At 35.7% G+C, this 15,538-nt stretch overlaps 2 protein-coding genes and 1 non-coding gene across 3 annotated transcripts; 1 reads left to right on the top strand and 2 right to left on the bottom strand.

Moving 5' to 3' along the window:
* Positions 1 to 1,098: 1,098 nt before the first annotated feature.
* Positions 1,099 to 9,437, bottom strand: LOC110783516 (sulfite oxidase). Its single transcript, XM_021987862.2, has 12 exons — positions 9,274 to 9,437; positions 6,375 to 6,490; positions 6,237 to 6,299; positions 5,951 to 5,987; positions 5,723 to 5,804; positions 4,948 to 5,066; positions 4,747 to 4,842; positions 3,869 to 3,979; positions 3,683 to 3,784; positions 3,477 to 3,524; positions 1,870 to 2,085; positions 1,099 to 1,530 (listed from the first exon to the last, which is right to left on the bottom strand). Exons 1-12 carry the CDS (start codon positions 9,346 to 9,348, stop codon positions 1,414 to 1,416), a joined length of 1,182 nt encoding a protein of 393 aa, XP_021843554.1. The 5' UTR covers positions 9,349 to 9,437; the 3' UTR covers positions 1,099 to 1,413.
* Positions 9,438 to 12,168: 2,731 nt separating this feature from the next.
* On the bottom strand, positions 12,169 to 12,248 carry TRNAL-UAG (transfer RNA leucine (anticodon UAG)). Its single transcript has one exon. It is a non-coding gene; the product is annotated as a tRNA-Leu (tRNA).
* A 1,246-nt stretch (positions 12,249 to 13,494) lies between these two features.
* Positions 13,495 to 15,527, top strand: LOC110783517 (pentatricopeptide repeat-containing protein At5g66520). The gene has a single exon (XM_021987863.2). The coding sequence runs from the start codon at positions 13,967 to 13,969 to the stop codon at positions 15,407 to 15,409; it is 1,443 nt and encodes a 480-aa protein (XP_021843555.1). The 5' UTR covers positions 13,495 to 13,966; the 3' UTR covers positions 15,410 to 15,527.
* Positions 15,528 to 15,538: the final 11 nt, after the last annotated feature.

The following is a 15,538-nucleotide window of genomic DNA, read 5'->3' as shown; positions in this document are numbered from 1 at the left end:
TCTCACTGAATTATTAACTTGCATAATTAATTAATACTGAACCGCATTTATTAGACTTATCATTGAATGCATACTTGGACCAAAGGCATTATTTCCTTCAATGGAGACGACTACTGAGGACCAGAAGGATGAATATTCTAAGGAACCACCAGGGTTTAAAAAGAACAAGAATTGGGAGGCGCCTACTGGCTTTGAAAGAGGGGTCAACAGTAGGGACAAGATGGTTCTGAGGGTCATAGGTAATGGTGAAAACTGTGAAAAAATAATCATTAAAGTGGGAACTAATTGGACCAGAGGGGGTACGGGGAAGATTAACTGCCACCTTTTGGGAGATGGAGCTAGTAGCAGAGCAGCAGGACTCAGGCCAAGCTTAAGGCTATTGAAGATATCCTACATCTGGCTTTGGATGAGAACTTGAGACACATTCTCTTGCAGGTTGCAGACAAGCAGAGCTATCATCTGATGGATGGCACATTAACCAAAGAATTCATGAACTGTTAAAAGATTTTCACTGCGTCGAAGTACATTGTTATACTCATAACTATAGGATGGATGGCACTGCTACTTAGTTGTGTTTTGTTGGGAGCTTGCTCCTTTTGTACTTCTGTCCAAAAACAAAAAAGATTACGAGATACTCCGTACTTTATAAGGGAACTCTCACTTTGGCATTGATACACGTATATTGTAGATTTTGTTAATGTTGCGGTGAACCGGTGATTAATGGAAAACCAAACCTTTGGGTTTCATTTGACACAATTTCATGCACGAATCTTTCCATCAATGAAGTATTGAAGTCCCATCTAACCAACGTAAGTTGTTGGGAAACACACCTTGTGACTCGGAGATTACAGCGTCGAAAACCATCAACTACAAAAATGTTTGGGAGTAGCTCAACCTTGACCTGCGTAGTTGAGTTGGCTAATCTGTGACAGATACTGATTCAGTGGGTCTTTCTTCTTACCTATAAAAAAAATGAAGTCCGGTCTCATGTGTGATTAGACGAGTCTGTTTGAGTTGGGGAAAACAAACGTCTGCTTCAAGTGGGACTTCAAACCATGAAACTACATAAGTACATATTATGACTAATGCACTTAACAATTTGTACATAAAAAGCTTTAACAGCCTTGAAGAAATTGTCTTTATATCCATATCAGTATTATTGAATTGCAGAATACAACAAATAACCATGCATCCCACCGCCCTATGCTTATTTTCACAATATGTAAAATTACATACATAAACCATGAAAATAAAAATAACATTTAGCAGCATTACATATAATAGCTTACAGGTTATTCACTGACTCACAAATCTCCTGTGCGAAATTTTCTATCGTGTTGAGTTACCAGACTTGCCACATACAGTAAAAAAAAATTGTTAACCCAAAACACGATGATGGCAGAATTTGTGATCTTACATACTTGAGTGACCAACTCTAACATCAACCCTATGCCATGATGTGTTCAGGATTCCTCTCAGATTCCAGATAGTTTCTACATTTTCCGGCTGCACGTTTGCAGCTATATCCACCTGCCACAAATCAAAGAAAACATCAAGCAAAAAGAGAGACATCAGAAAGACTCGTGTGAACTCACGTTGCAGCAATAATTGAACGTGAAATGAACTGAATCAGCTAAGAACAACAAAAGTCACAGCAGTCAAACTCTTCTTCTTAGGAAACGGAAAAAGGAAATTTAAAGTTGCACATGAGACAACTATGTTAAATATTTTCATCAAACTTTTCAGTGATCATACTGCATCTAGTCTGTTTGAATAACAAACTATAGAAATTCTGTGTAACATGATTACAAAAAGATTAAGCAAAGTATCTGCAAGAGAAGAGACCAAGGAATTCCGTTAAGAACTTACCGCTTTTGCAACAATCTCAGCACTATGCTGCACCTCAACTTGAGCCTCAAAGAGCACCCACGCCCACTTGTCACTGTTGATACCATCTGCAACATATGGAACGCCTGGTTTCTGGTATCTAGAAGCTTCTATCCATGTTTTCCCTCCATCAACGGATATATCTACTCTCTCAATCCCACGACCTCCACCAGATACTGCATATCCCTTGACTGTTACCTAAACCCAGATAATCAGAAGCTTTAGAGAACATTATCAAGGTTGGGTATAAAGGGAAGACAATATATGTATTCAGGATTATGAAAAAGGTATATATGTCCTACTATCAAAACGGTATTACATATTTGGTATTAGGTAACAGATTAGTGTTTACTGTTTAGTAGTAATTACTGTCATTTACATAACTTTGAACGTCTCCGATCGTTTTATTTAAAGGTTTTTAATCTACACTCAGCATCATGCATGCACGTCAGACATCTCAAACTTACCTGCTGGAACAATATTTCAATAGAACATTCAGTGACCACTACCAGATACACAACGGAGATACACAATGGGGATACACAACGCCACATCAAGGCCTTATACAGTACAATACATGAAGAACAAACATCTAGTGCTGCATCAGTGGGTAGTACACTTGTACGATACACATCAATAAACTACACATGCTATTTTAGAAAGCTGACATCAGTGAAAGAGTTGACTTGTCTTGGGGATTCTAGTCAACCATAACTACTTTAATATAGATGCGACTACATTGTCAAGGTTGAGCCATATATATATCAGCAATCACACAGGCAAAGTTCAATCTCAAACAGAAACCAAGGTGGAGAAGATATGGATCTCATGCATGCACAATATAAGAAAAATGATGAAAAAATTTGAAAATAAAATATGAAGTATCTACTGTTATTTAATTAAAATATAATCTTAAATGAAATTTTAGCACATCACATCAATAAGCTTCAAAATACTTGCACAAAATGATAAACCCTTGCTGATAGTGGAAATTCTTTGAGGGCCAGAATTCAGCAAAGAAGAGGGTTTCTGACTTCTATTAAAAAATTATATACTATTCTTTACTACTCCCTCCGTCTCTTTTTGTTCTTTACGTTTTCCTTTTTGGGTGTCCCAAAATGTTTTTTACATTTCCTTTTATATTATCACATAAATGATTTAATATTTTATCAAATTTTGTGTCCAATTATTGTTTTAACCAATTACATTCATTTGGTCATTTAATCTCTCACACCTTTTCATTAGAACATTAACTTTTTCTCATTTTCCCAATATCAGAATTTTGATAAGAGTGAAAACATTATAAATAAACGTAATTTTCCTCGTTTACATAAAAACTTAAAAGAATCTCAATGCCATTAATTAATCGTTAAAAAGCGTGCAAAATACCAAACGTAAAAAACAAAAAGAGACGGAGGGAGTGATATTTTTTGTAACTAGGGAAATATTCCGAGAACATTTTTTCCATTGGATGGAGTCTTGGGGGAGCTAAGTGCTAAATCTTTAGTATTGTACTTTGAACAAAGTGCGTAGCTAATTACATTTTACCCATTCATCAAATATTTATGAGTCAGAAGGAACAAAATTACCTTGCCGTCTTTCAGAACATTTGAGTCTTCTAAGGAACAGATGGCGCTCTGTAAAGAAATGAAGTAACACTCATTAGTCATTATGCCAATAGATTCATACGATCAAGTTCAGAAAACTAATCAGAATTCTGCCCAAAATTACTTCCGAACAAATTGTTGATATCCCACAATGCATGGTGTATATCAGATTTGAAGTATTCTACTACCTGAACTGGAAAATCCATTTGAGGCCTTCTCGTCGACCAGTTAATATTTTCCCAATTAACTGTAGGAGGGAACATTTTATAATCCTTTTGCGTGAAGAAACCCTGTTGACAGCAGCACGGAAATGGCCACTAAGTCCCCTGATGAGTAGATGTACAGCAGCATATTGAAGTCAAGCATTAGCTAACCTGAGATTCTTCAGCAATCACATTGATAGAATCCAACCATTTAACCGAACGAGCACCAATTACACCCGGGACAACTACACGTAATGGATAACCATGATCCCTGTTAAGGGTCTAAGATCATATCACAAACAGAGAAAGCCGAGTTAGAGCAATACTGCACACAGATACACTTATAGCTGCTTGCGAGATCAGTCCAAAATTCCAAATCATGAATGAACCAGGATAAAGAGTAGATTGATTGAAAATCAATGACCATGGGGAATGTTTCTAAAATCTCCATGAAAACAGAAGGCAGCTCACCCTTTTTGGTGTAAATTCTATGGCAATCAAATTATGTCAAATTAGCAGTGCCTGATGTCTCCACATGGGAGATATATTAAGAAAAGAAATACCTAAGAGGTTTCTCCTACAGCCAACCTGCTTTTTTCTTCTCTGGTTTACCACAGGAATTAAGGAAAACAAAGACAAAAGAACTCTTGATCCACCTCTCTTCATTAGAAGGCATGACGTACGAGTGACTCCTATACCATATTAAGGGAAAGGAGATATTATCTGCAACAGTTTTCTCTACAGATATTTAGCAACACATACCATTGATTTACTTTTTGTTTCTGATATATCGATGTCTACAGAGAATACAGTGATTTAAAACAAAAAAAACTTTACGAAGAGAAAAACTATAGCTTTCCTTGATAGAGTTTGTCATATAGGTGGTATTCTATCACATGTGAAAGAAAATTCCCTCAATAAATTCAGCCATGCTATACAGAGTCTTGGTAGAGGAAGTCAGAATTTGTTCAAGTAGGCAGCAAAAAAATTACTATTACCTCGGGGACAGAGAGACCAGTTAAATGAATCACCACTGAGATAGAACTTACCTCTCCATTCATTTCATAGGCAAGTAATACATCAAATTCAGGGTTAGTTGCCTGGCTCAATGGAATTGATGCCTTATAAGGACCTCCATTCTCCTCCTACTCAACAACAAAGAGATCCAGTGAAACCCTCAACCAGGTGGATAAAACAGGAGATGATAACTTGTAAAAGTGCTGGAGAAGAAGGATATTATTAAGCCTTACCTTGCACCTGTCAACACTGACAAATTCAACATGCTTTCCCCCTCTTGATGTGGTACTAGCTAGCTTAGAAACACCAACCAGTTCAAGCACATCTGCTAATTTAGCTCCACCCCACACAGCTGAATGAAGGTTACAAGATAACGAAATGGTTAGGGAGGTAAATCGAAAATCCCATAAGCATCAACTTATTTAAGCAATGTCTAACAAGTATACAGCAAATCCCTCTTGAAACAAAAATGGTATTTTGCGAACAGGATTCAGCAAACTATACTCCATTAAATCATGTGTCAAAGAAACCCTACTTAGTACTTACTCCCTCCGTCCCTTAATACTCGCCCCAGTTTGACCGGCACATAGTTTTAGGCAATTTAATTGACTTATTAATTTGTTATGTGGTAGTTGATGGTGGAGTATTTTTTTTAATATAGTTAGTGCGAAAAGTGACAAATAAATGGGGTGGGATGGGTTAGAGTGGGTGGGAATTGAATTTTTTAATTTTTTTTTTAAAAGTAAGGAATATATGTGGGTCCATGGTTAAGTGAGAAATGATATAGTATTAGTAAAGCTATACCATTTATAGAAACGGGGCGAGTATTAAGGGACGGCTTTATAAGGAAAGCGGGGCGAGTATTAAGGGATGGAGGAAGTAACCAATAAAACAATACTCGTGTGATATTTTACTGCAAAAAAATATAAAATGAAGGGGCAGAAATCGCCCCAATAATCCAATATAGCTAAAAGAATAGAGTTTCTATTCAATGTGAAAAGCTCAAACCATTTCCTAAGGCAGCAATGCCCCAGCCAACTCCTCTCACTTTTCTTGTTTTGCTCATAGCTGTCCTGCGATTTCCTGCACACTGTTTAATTAAGAGACCAATATAACCATCAGCTTCATATTTTGAATTGAAGGAGGCCACAGTTAATTTGGAAGGAAAAAAGACAAGTCACAAAGCAAACACCAATAGACCACTTAATTGCTCACAACTGAATTTCTGAAACCAACCTGCAATGTAGCTGTTACAGTATACTTGGGCAGGTCCCTAACACATAAGAAACAATATAAATCATTGCCTGAGCACATGAAAGAGTATAGTGGAGAGAAGGAAGAGGGAGAGGGAGAGGGGGGGGAGGGGGGGTTAATTTCTAAGGGTAACCCAGTATACCCACAGAAGATAACACGAGTCAGTTCAACTACAAGAGGATATTTGTAGCTTGCAACTAATCAGCTTGATTGAAATATAACACTTTATATGAATAAACCAATCAGAAAATTACAAACCCCTGCTGACCTGATGTCTCTCATTGAGAACTCCCTTTGGATGTTGATCAAGCCCGTAACAGAAAGATGATATCTACAAGACCATATACAACTGCGTCAATATAGAAGTATCACCAAGTAGTGCAATCTATCTGGCATCATAAGTAACCTTTCAATGTCATAGACAACAGGTATCGGTCCATGGTTCCTTTTGTAGAATAAATCCACTGGAGTCACATAGGCTGATATGAGACCTGATCGGTGTGGTTCAGCGTTGAAAGGCTCCTGCACAGGAATGAAGATATTTACTACTATTTTCCAAGCCAAAATAAAAGAGGCTACTTAGTTAAAAGTAAAACTGCCCGGATTGCACAAATAAAGTGCCTACTTGAGATATAGCCTTGAACTAGTGCCCAGTGGCAGCGTTCAAAATGCCAAAACAATAGAATAAGAGTATAACACTAAAATGAATACTCTCCCAAAGAAAGCATCCTTTATTCTATTTTAGCCTTTTAGGCCATTTAGGGGGGGGGGGGGGGGGGGGGGGGGGGGGGGGGGGGGGGGGGAGGACTCGCTTTCTTAAAAAGGAATTTGTTTGAAGCCACCTTCAAAACTGCAAGTAAAAAAACCACCAACTTATCGACGAAATTATGTAGGTCCCTAACCTGAAAATCTCTTCTAACCATTTATTTCCTTCTATAAATAATCTCCAAAAACGAAATAATCTCTTACAGAATACATATGAGTTACGACAATTAACAAATGTTCTGGAGTCTGCTTCCCTTAAAAGTAATAACACTGAAAACCTAGCATGAATTTCCCAGCAGCAATCATCAAAATACTTCCAATCCAGAACAAGGGTTTCCCTAGAATGAGTAACCGGAACCTTCATTTTTGTTTTCCTCAATTCTTTTCTAGAATTACTATATAGTTTGTTATAAATAAAGGACATTTAGGCTTGATTGAGAGTTGTATAAACAATGTAAATTGCAATATTGAGAAGAAATATGTGAAGAATATAAAAACACACAAAGGTTTAAGGTGGTTCACTATTCAATGAGCTACATCCACCATGGGGAGGGCAGCGAGGGCCTGGAGCTTTTATCACTCTTCAATGGAGAAAGAACTACAAGAGGAACTTTGAAAGTGAGAAGATGAGTTTCTTGGTATGCTAGGGTCTATCTCACATGTGTCTCTCTCTCACACACATCAGAAATAACATGTTACAAGGGTGTATTTATAGTGCTAGATCCAAATAAGAGTGAATGGATAGGATTAGTCCACGTTAAAAGAGAAAAACTAACGAAAACGACAGGTGCACAAATATGCTCGGCCGAGCATGGCCTGGCAGACTACTTTTTCCTTGAACGTGCTTGGGCAAGCACAACTCCAGCTTTAAGTTAACTTCATTTCTAGACCTCTTCTAACTTCACCGAGACTCCTTTATGGCTTCATTTGATCACCGACCTTCAGACTATATACCCAAAGCATCCTTCAATGAGGATTAGAGGCACACATATAACATAGTTCTTAGTCCTATATTGTTAAAGATCATGCGACTCAATGGGAAATATTCAAAAGATCAGGGACATTACTGTTTTATTTTTGGGCTGGCATTATCCAGTGTCGGGGAGCGAGGGATACCACCATCGAGCACATTTGATTTTAGTGATTAAAACTTGCTATTGTAAGCATATTCACTAATTTTTGTCAATAAATTGTGTTCCTATGTAATTTTATTGCACTATTAACTCTTCTTTCGGAACATGATGTTGAATATTGCAAAATTGTTTTGAAAAAAAGGCCCCCAGTAATTGCCAACTTACTTCTCCGGTTGTCCAAAAAGACATTATCAATGCTTGTGCCAAAAAGACAACTAAAGCAATACTTGAAGACCTTAAAGATCTTAAGGGTGGCGGTTTTCGCTATCCTTGCTGATGAGTCTGCCGATGTTTCTGACAAGGAACAAATGGCTCTTTGTTTGAGATATGTTAATAAAAGGGGAGAAGTCTATTTTCTCGGTGTTGCGCATGTTCCCAATACTACTTATTTGACTCTTAAAGCTGCTATTGAATCATTACAGCATTACTCATGGAGTACGCTTTAACTTTCTCTCAAGTTCGGGTCAGGGTTATGATGGGGCAAACAATATGCAAGGTTCAATCAATGGCCTCAAAACTTTAATAATTGAATGAATGTCCTTAAGCAGACTTCGTACATTGCTTTCATCATCAACTTCAGTTGACACAAGTTGCCCTTGCTAAGAAGAATTCAGATTGTGCTTGGCTTTATGTTAACTTACAACTCTCTTGAATTTTGTGGGAGGTTCACCGAAGAGGAGAGAATCTCTTCAAGAAATACAATCTCAACGAATTGTAGAAGCATAATAATTAGGTGAACTTGAAACAGGAACGGGATTAAATCAAGAACTTGGTTGGGTAGACCTTGTGACACTCGTTAGGGACTTCTTTTTAAAACAATCTTGAATGTGCTTGATTTATATCCCAGTATCCCACAATCCTTAACTCACTTGATGCCATTGTTACTATAAGCATAGTCACTAATTTAGTGATTAAAACTTGTTATTGTAAACATAATCACTAATTTTTGTCAATAAACTGTGTTCCTATGTAGCTAGAAGATTTTCCAAATTACTCCAACTTTACATTGTTTTCCTTCAAAACAAATATATAAAAAAATTCAAAAACAAAAGTCATTAGATTTCGTCATTAATCCTAAATTAACAATCAAAATTCCCCAAAAAGAAGCACACACAACTACTAGTCCACTCATTTGTAGCACCAAAAAATGACTCACTATTTCAGCCAAATTGTAGTATTAACAATCAATCAATCCAATAAACAAAATCCTCTTAATAAGAAATTTAATTAAATCACTAATTACCAGCTAAACAACGTTTACATGAAAAAAGTGTAAGAATTGAAACAAAAAATGAAATATTAAATCAAACTCCGCGAGCGAGTGAACAATTAAAATGTATAATTAATAAGAAGTTCCACATGATCAAAAGTAAATAAGTTAATCAAATACAAAAGAGAGATAAGAACCTTGGAATTAATTTTAAGAGAAGGATGACGAGGTGGTTCATTGGAGTAATCTGATGGCGCCTGAAGACCGGGCATTTTCTGCGCTATCAATGGAGTGTGTTCGTGGGATGAGCAGCCAGGAGAGAGAATGAGAGAAGAAGAATGACTCGCAATTGTTCTGTGTTTTTTTTATGTAGGTCCGTCCACTTTTCTAACAAGTACACACCGTTTGCTTCTCTTCTCTTTTGGTTTGTGTTTTGGTTCGGACCCGATTCGATCGACATTTTTTGACCCAATTCGATCGATATTCAACAAAAATTGAAGTTACTTGGAAAAGAATTCACACGCTTAATCCATATGAGCACAATGATCACACACAAACGTTATTCGATTATATTAAAGTCAGTTATACCTAACTTAAAATAGGTCGATGACCCGATTTGACATCCCTGTATTTTGGTGGTGATTTTTGTTAATGTGAAATGGGCGGATCTAGTTGTCTAGGTAAAGGTCTAACCTATCCATTCATAAATATGAAACTGCCGAAACAAAATAAAAACACAACTCATATTTTGAACACCCACTGTGATTCTTAGGCCAATTGAATGATCGAAAATGTCCTTCACGTGAACATAACTCTATCAGTATTCTCATCTATTGATGTACGGTGTGAGTGTGTAGCCCCTTTAATGAAGAAGTTGATTAGCACGTGCATTAAAAAGAACTAGCATTTTGACCCGTGCAATGCACAGGAGCATTTTGTAAAGTTTTATAAGAACTTACATAGTTATATTGCTTGACATACAATAACTTAGATATTAAGAAATTTTAAATTATTTATATGCATTCGTAAATTTTTGCTTAATGTAAGTAATAAATATATAAATAAGTAGAACCACATTACGTATGTGTTAAGGTTATTACTAAGTTAATCTAACAACATTTAGTGAGAACACTCGATCAAAGGTGATGATAATGTAACATATAATCTTACGTCAATATAAAAACAAACGGTTATTAAAATAATCATAATAAATTGACGAAAATTGATATTTAGCCATACAAAAAAATAATAGACATATAAAGTAAAACACACATTACCTTTGAAAATGTGTGATTATATAGAGTTGATTGTGCAAGTGATGTAACGAAAAGGGTTGTTAGTCAATTTATTTATAGGAGTGCTTGAATGAGAGGTTGAGAAGCCATCCTGACAGATGTTTAGCTTTGTATGCCTTCTTTTTAGTAAGAACTAATTATTTATTAATGTTGTAGTTATGAAATATTAATAACAATATAACTTAGCTAATTAAGTTATCATTTATTTATTTGTATGATTGTCTTTTTGTTTTTTGTTTTTTTAATTTTTTGGAGGGAAAGTCTTTTGAGTTTTCCCTCTTTAAACACAAAGACATGTACATTAATAATGATGCCTTTTGATTTTTGTCTATTTTAATTTTTCTTTTTCTAAAAGAGAAGATTGATAATGTGAAGACACGTGTCACATTATAACATATGGTTACATGTCACATTCTAACCTATGGTTTTAGTTTTTAAATACTATGTATAAATTAGTAAAAAAAACGTATTTTCTTTTTGCTCAAATAACTCTGAATATTAGACAGAACAACACAAATCAGTGGCAATCTACCATCGTAACTGAGAAGTCTTGAAATCCAAGAGTAGATTCATTGAAGAACTTTAAGGATCAGAGGTTGACATTGCATTATTGACAACTTCTTAGTATAGAAAGATACTTTCAGATATTTGAAAAGGAAGTCGCCTTTTAAAAACTAGAACTCCTCGAAAATATGGTTACACACACTCGGGCAAACTCCACCAAAATAAACTGAACACTTGTTCATATTAGCCTTCAAACTAAAAGGGGCAGAGAACAATTGAAAAGCCTTATAAAGCTCCCTCTCAAATACGGAGTATATTAATGTTGCTCTCCCTCCATGGTCCCTACACTTACTCACATTCTATTTTTCCACAATAAATAATTCACCTAATATCAATTTCTTACAATAAAATAATTAAATCACTATCCCACTTGCAAGTTGCAATCTATCTATACTATATATTAAAAGGCGTTTACAATCAAATTTATCTTCCACGTGACACTCTCCCTCTTCCTTCTTAAAGAGTGGTACTCCATGCATTTACATACAATAAAAAAAAATTGTTTATGTAAGACTTGAACCCTCGACCTCAAGTTTCAAAGAATAAAAACTTATACACCAACCTATATGTCATATTTGATTTCTTTCTTTCCGAACAAAATATAACAAATGACAAAATAGTGAAGAAGAAAAATAATATAAGCATTTAATTAATCGCGTTCTTTGTATGTAATCGCATAAATATTGTTTTTCATGTAATGACCTGGGGCATCATCCGGGATAAAAAAAAACTAGTTAGTTTATTAAATTCAGCTCAAACCTCCTAAAACTCTTTGTCGGTCATGCGTATGACTCGTATTAAAATATAAAGTGATTAATTCCTTATGTATAAATAAAAAAAATTGATAAAAGAGAGTGTGTAAATAGTGTAAAATTGCAAATTGTGTAGTTATAAAAAAATTGTACGGATAGTATTTGTTATTAAGACTTTGCAAGCCTAAAACCATACAGTACGTAGGGGGACATTTAAAAAATAAAATAAAACCTTGTGTATACATACACCTAATATCAATTTTTATAAAATAATTAAATTACTACCCCACTTGCTTAGTTTATTAAATTCAACTCAAACCTCTTAAAGAAAAGTATATGAATAGTCTAAAATTGCAAATTTTTTAGTTAGAAAAACAATGGACGGATCGGATTTGTTATTACAAGCTTAAAACCATACAGTACGGAGGATGGAAACTAAAAACTAGAAATTTAAAAATAAAAATTAAATATTAAAAAAAAATGACGGCTGTGGGATTTGAACCCACGCCCTTTCGGACCAGAGCCTAAATCTGGCGCCTTAGACCACTCGGCCAAACCGTCTTGATTATGTTATCTTTGTTAATTAAAAAACAAGTTTTTGTCTAATTGAACAATAACAAAAAAAAAAGAGAAAAAAAAAAAAAAAAGTTTGGCCTATCCTTTCCCCCAATCCCCTGATTTTATCCGCTATGTGAGTGACATAAAACAATATCCTTAAAATAAAACAGTTCAAGTATCATGTGGCGAACATTTTATTATAACTAGTCTTATATGCACGCAATGCGTGTGAATATAAAAAATAGATTTGAGTTATTACATTTAAATTTGAAATAAGATGTAAAGAATGTAATATAAATGTGATGTGTGCGAATATAAGAAACAGATAAGTTAGTTAGAATCGAACACATATAAACAGATTGATTAAAATGGTAATAATTTAATTAAGGGACTAGATTGATTAAAATGCTTGTTTGAGCCGTGTGGAGGGTATTTTAATAATTTAAAGGGGACATCAAATGTGGATTTACTAAAATAACCTCACCTATTTACTTGTATAATAGAGATAATTCAAAATATTTTATAAAATACTTTTTACGAAAATAATTTATTTTGGTTGACTTGATCTTCGATTTCAAAATGCTATTGTAAACTATATTTTTTACAAATATGGTAAAAGAGATTAAAAAAGAAATAAAAAATTGGGTAGGGGTTTATGGTTAATCGGGTAAACGTAAGGAAACCACGATTTACCATTCAAACGGTAACCGATTTAGGCTCTGTTATATTTGAATTATTTTGTGTTGAACTTATCTGATTTAACTAAAATTAACTAAACTTATCCGAACTTTTATTTTTGACGGGTAAGGGAAAATTTCATTAAAATAAAGCCATACGACATCTACAATTAATTTTTTCCCTAAACAAGAACAAGAACAAATCTAAAATACAATAACAAATTCTTTTTTCCAAATAAATAAATGAGAAAATACCGAAGAACGGCTCCGGAATCATGGTATATATATGTGTAACCATGAAATAATATCATCTTTTCGTTGTATGGAGGACCTCGTTATAAATGTTATAGTCATCTTGAAAATTGAACCTGCTTCATATCGCGGTTTGATCTTGATCTTCAAAGTGCATAACATCATAGAAACAACACAATTTCCACCATGAAATACACAAACAACACCCCTCGACTCGATACCCACACAAAAGCAGAAAACCTCTCGAAAAGAAAGGAGAAATAACCCTGTCTTTCAAGGGAGAATCGTTCCTCTCTGGAGGAAGACGCATTATTAGACCTACAAAAACAAAAACTAACGGAAAGAACACAAGAAAACAAAGCAATCGCGGCTTTCCACCGGTAAAAACCGATAGAAGCCCCTCAAAAATTACCAATGGAAACTTATTCGAACTTAACAAAACTTATCTTAATTTATTTTATCTGAAATAAATTTATTTGTGTGTGAAAATGTCTTAAAAAAAACTTATTTTTTCAAACTTATATTATCTGAAACTTGAGTAAACTTATTTTAACTCATTTTGTTTGAAATAAGTAAAAATAAGTCGAATAAAAAAACCTTAAGCGATACAGTTACGATTCACGTAAATGTCAAACCAAACTTCAATTACCTCACCGAAACGAGTTACGTGATCGTTAACCATCCACGAACACCGTAGATGATGAACACATCTCTACTCCGTATTTCAACAAAGAATACCAATCCTTAACCACCACCACCACCACCACCACCACCACCCCTTATCCCCAACAAATGCCTAAACCATCATTCACGTTCCCGCCAAAACCATCAACCGTCAAACATCTCGCTCACTCGTCTTCATCTTCTCTCTCCCCATCAAACTCACCTCCTCTCTCTCTCCTCGCCGACAAATGCTCGTCAATGCATCAACTCAAACAAGTCCACGCCCAGATGATCACTTCTGCTCGCATTCACGATACTTACGCCGCAAGCCGCTTGCTCTCCTTCTGCGCCGTCTCGAATGCGGGTGATATAGATTACGCTGTAAAGCTATTTAATTACACACTAGAACCCAATAATTTCATGTACAATACATTGATCAGAGCCCAAGCCAGTACTGCAAAACCCTCAAATGCTCTGTTATTGTATGTGAAAATGAGAAGGATGGGTGTTTTGCCGGGAAAGCATACTTTTCCTTTTCTTTTGAAGGCGTGTTCGAATATGCAATCACTAAATGGGTGTAAACAGGTTCATATACATGTGATTAAAACTGGGTTGGATTTGGATTTACATGCTGTTAATGGGTTAGTTAGGGGGTATAGTGTTTCCGGGAGTTTAGCCGATGCACGCCAAGTGTTTGACGAAATTCCTGAGAGAAATTTGAGCATTTGGACGAGTATGATTTGTGGGTATGCACAGAACGATATTTCAGATGAGGCTTTGTTTCTGTTTAATGAGATGGTTAATCAGGGGCTCGAGCCGAATGGAGCGACTTTGGCTTCTGTGTTATCGGCTTGTGCTCAGGAAGGGTGTTTGGTGATAGGGGAAAGGATTGAAAAGTTTCTGAGAGAGAAGAAAGGTGCTGAAATGGGGGTGATTCTTGGGACTGCATTAGTTCACATGTATGCAAAGAATGGAGCTTTGAGTAAGGCCAGAGAAGTATTTGACAGTATGCAAGAAAAGAATGTTGCAACTTGGAATTCAATGATTCATGGATTGGCTGTTCATGGGTATTCAGAAGAAGCACTTGTGCTTTTCCGAAAGCTTGAAATCGAAGGAATCGTGCCTAATGGGATTACATTCGTGGCAGTGTTATCTGCATGCTGCCATGGGGGCTTCCTTGAAGAAGGTCGCAAGTTTTTCCGTTCAATGAAACAAGATTACAACATTGAGCCTAAACTAGAGCACTTTGGATGCATGGTTGATCTTCTAGGTCGAGGGGGGAAATTATTGGAGGCAGAGAAATTGATACGAGATATGAAATGGAAAGCGGATGTGATGATTTGGGGAGCTTTGTTGAGCGCTTGTAGGAAATGTGCCAACATCGAGGTTGCTGAAAGAATAGTGGATGAGATATTAGCTTTGGAACCTTATAATCATGGAGTTCGTGTTGGTTTGTCGAATATGTATGCAGAGGCTGAGCGGTGGGAAGATGCCTCGAGTCTAAGAAAGGTTATGAAAGAAGGAAACTTGAAGAAAGTACCTGGTTGGAGTTCAGTGGATGCTGAAGGTTAAGGTACCTGGGAGTTTTATTATACACAAATTTTGAATCATCAGTGAATCATTGTCGATTACTCACTTCACTTGTGAGTTCTGACAATTTCAAAAGTCTAACAAAAGGATGGCAAATTTCGAACATTTAAA

The sequence above is a fragment of the Spinacia oleracea genome, chromosome 3, assembly GCF_020520425.1.
Source record: "Spinacia oleracea cultivar Varoflay chromosome 3, BTI_SOV_V1, whole genome shotgun sequence".
Lineage (NCBI taxonomy): Eukaryota > Viridiplantae > Streptophyta > Magnoliopsida > Caryophyllales > Amaranthaceae > Spinacia > Spinacia oleracea.
This window is presented reverse-complemented; position numbering and strand designations above follow the sequence as displayed.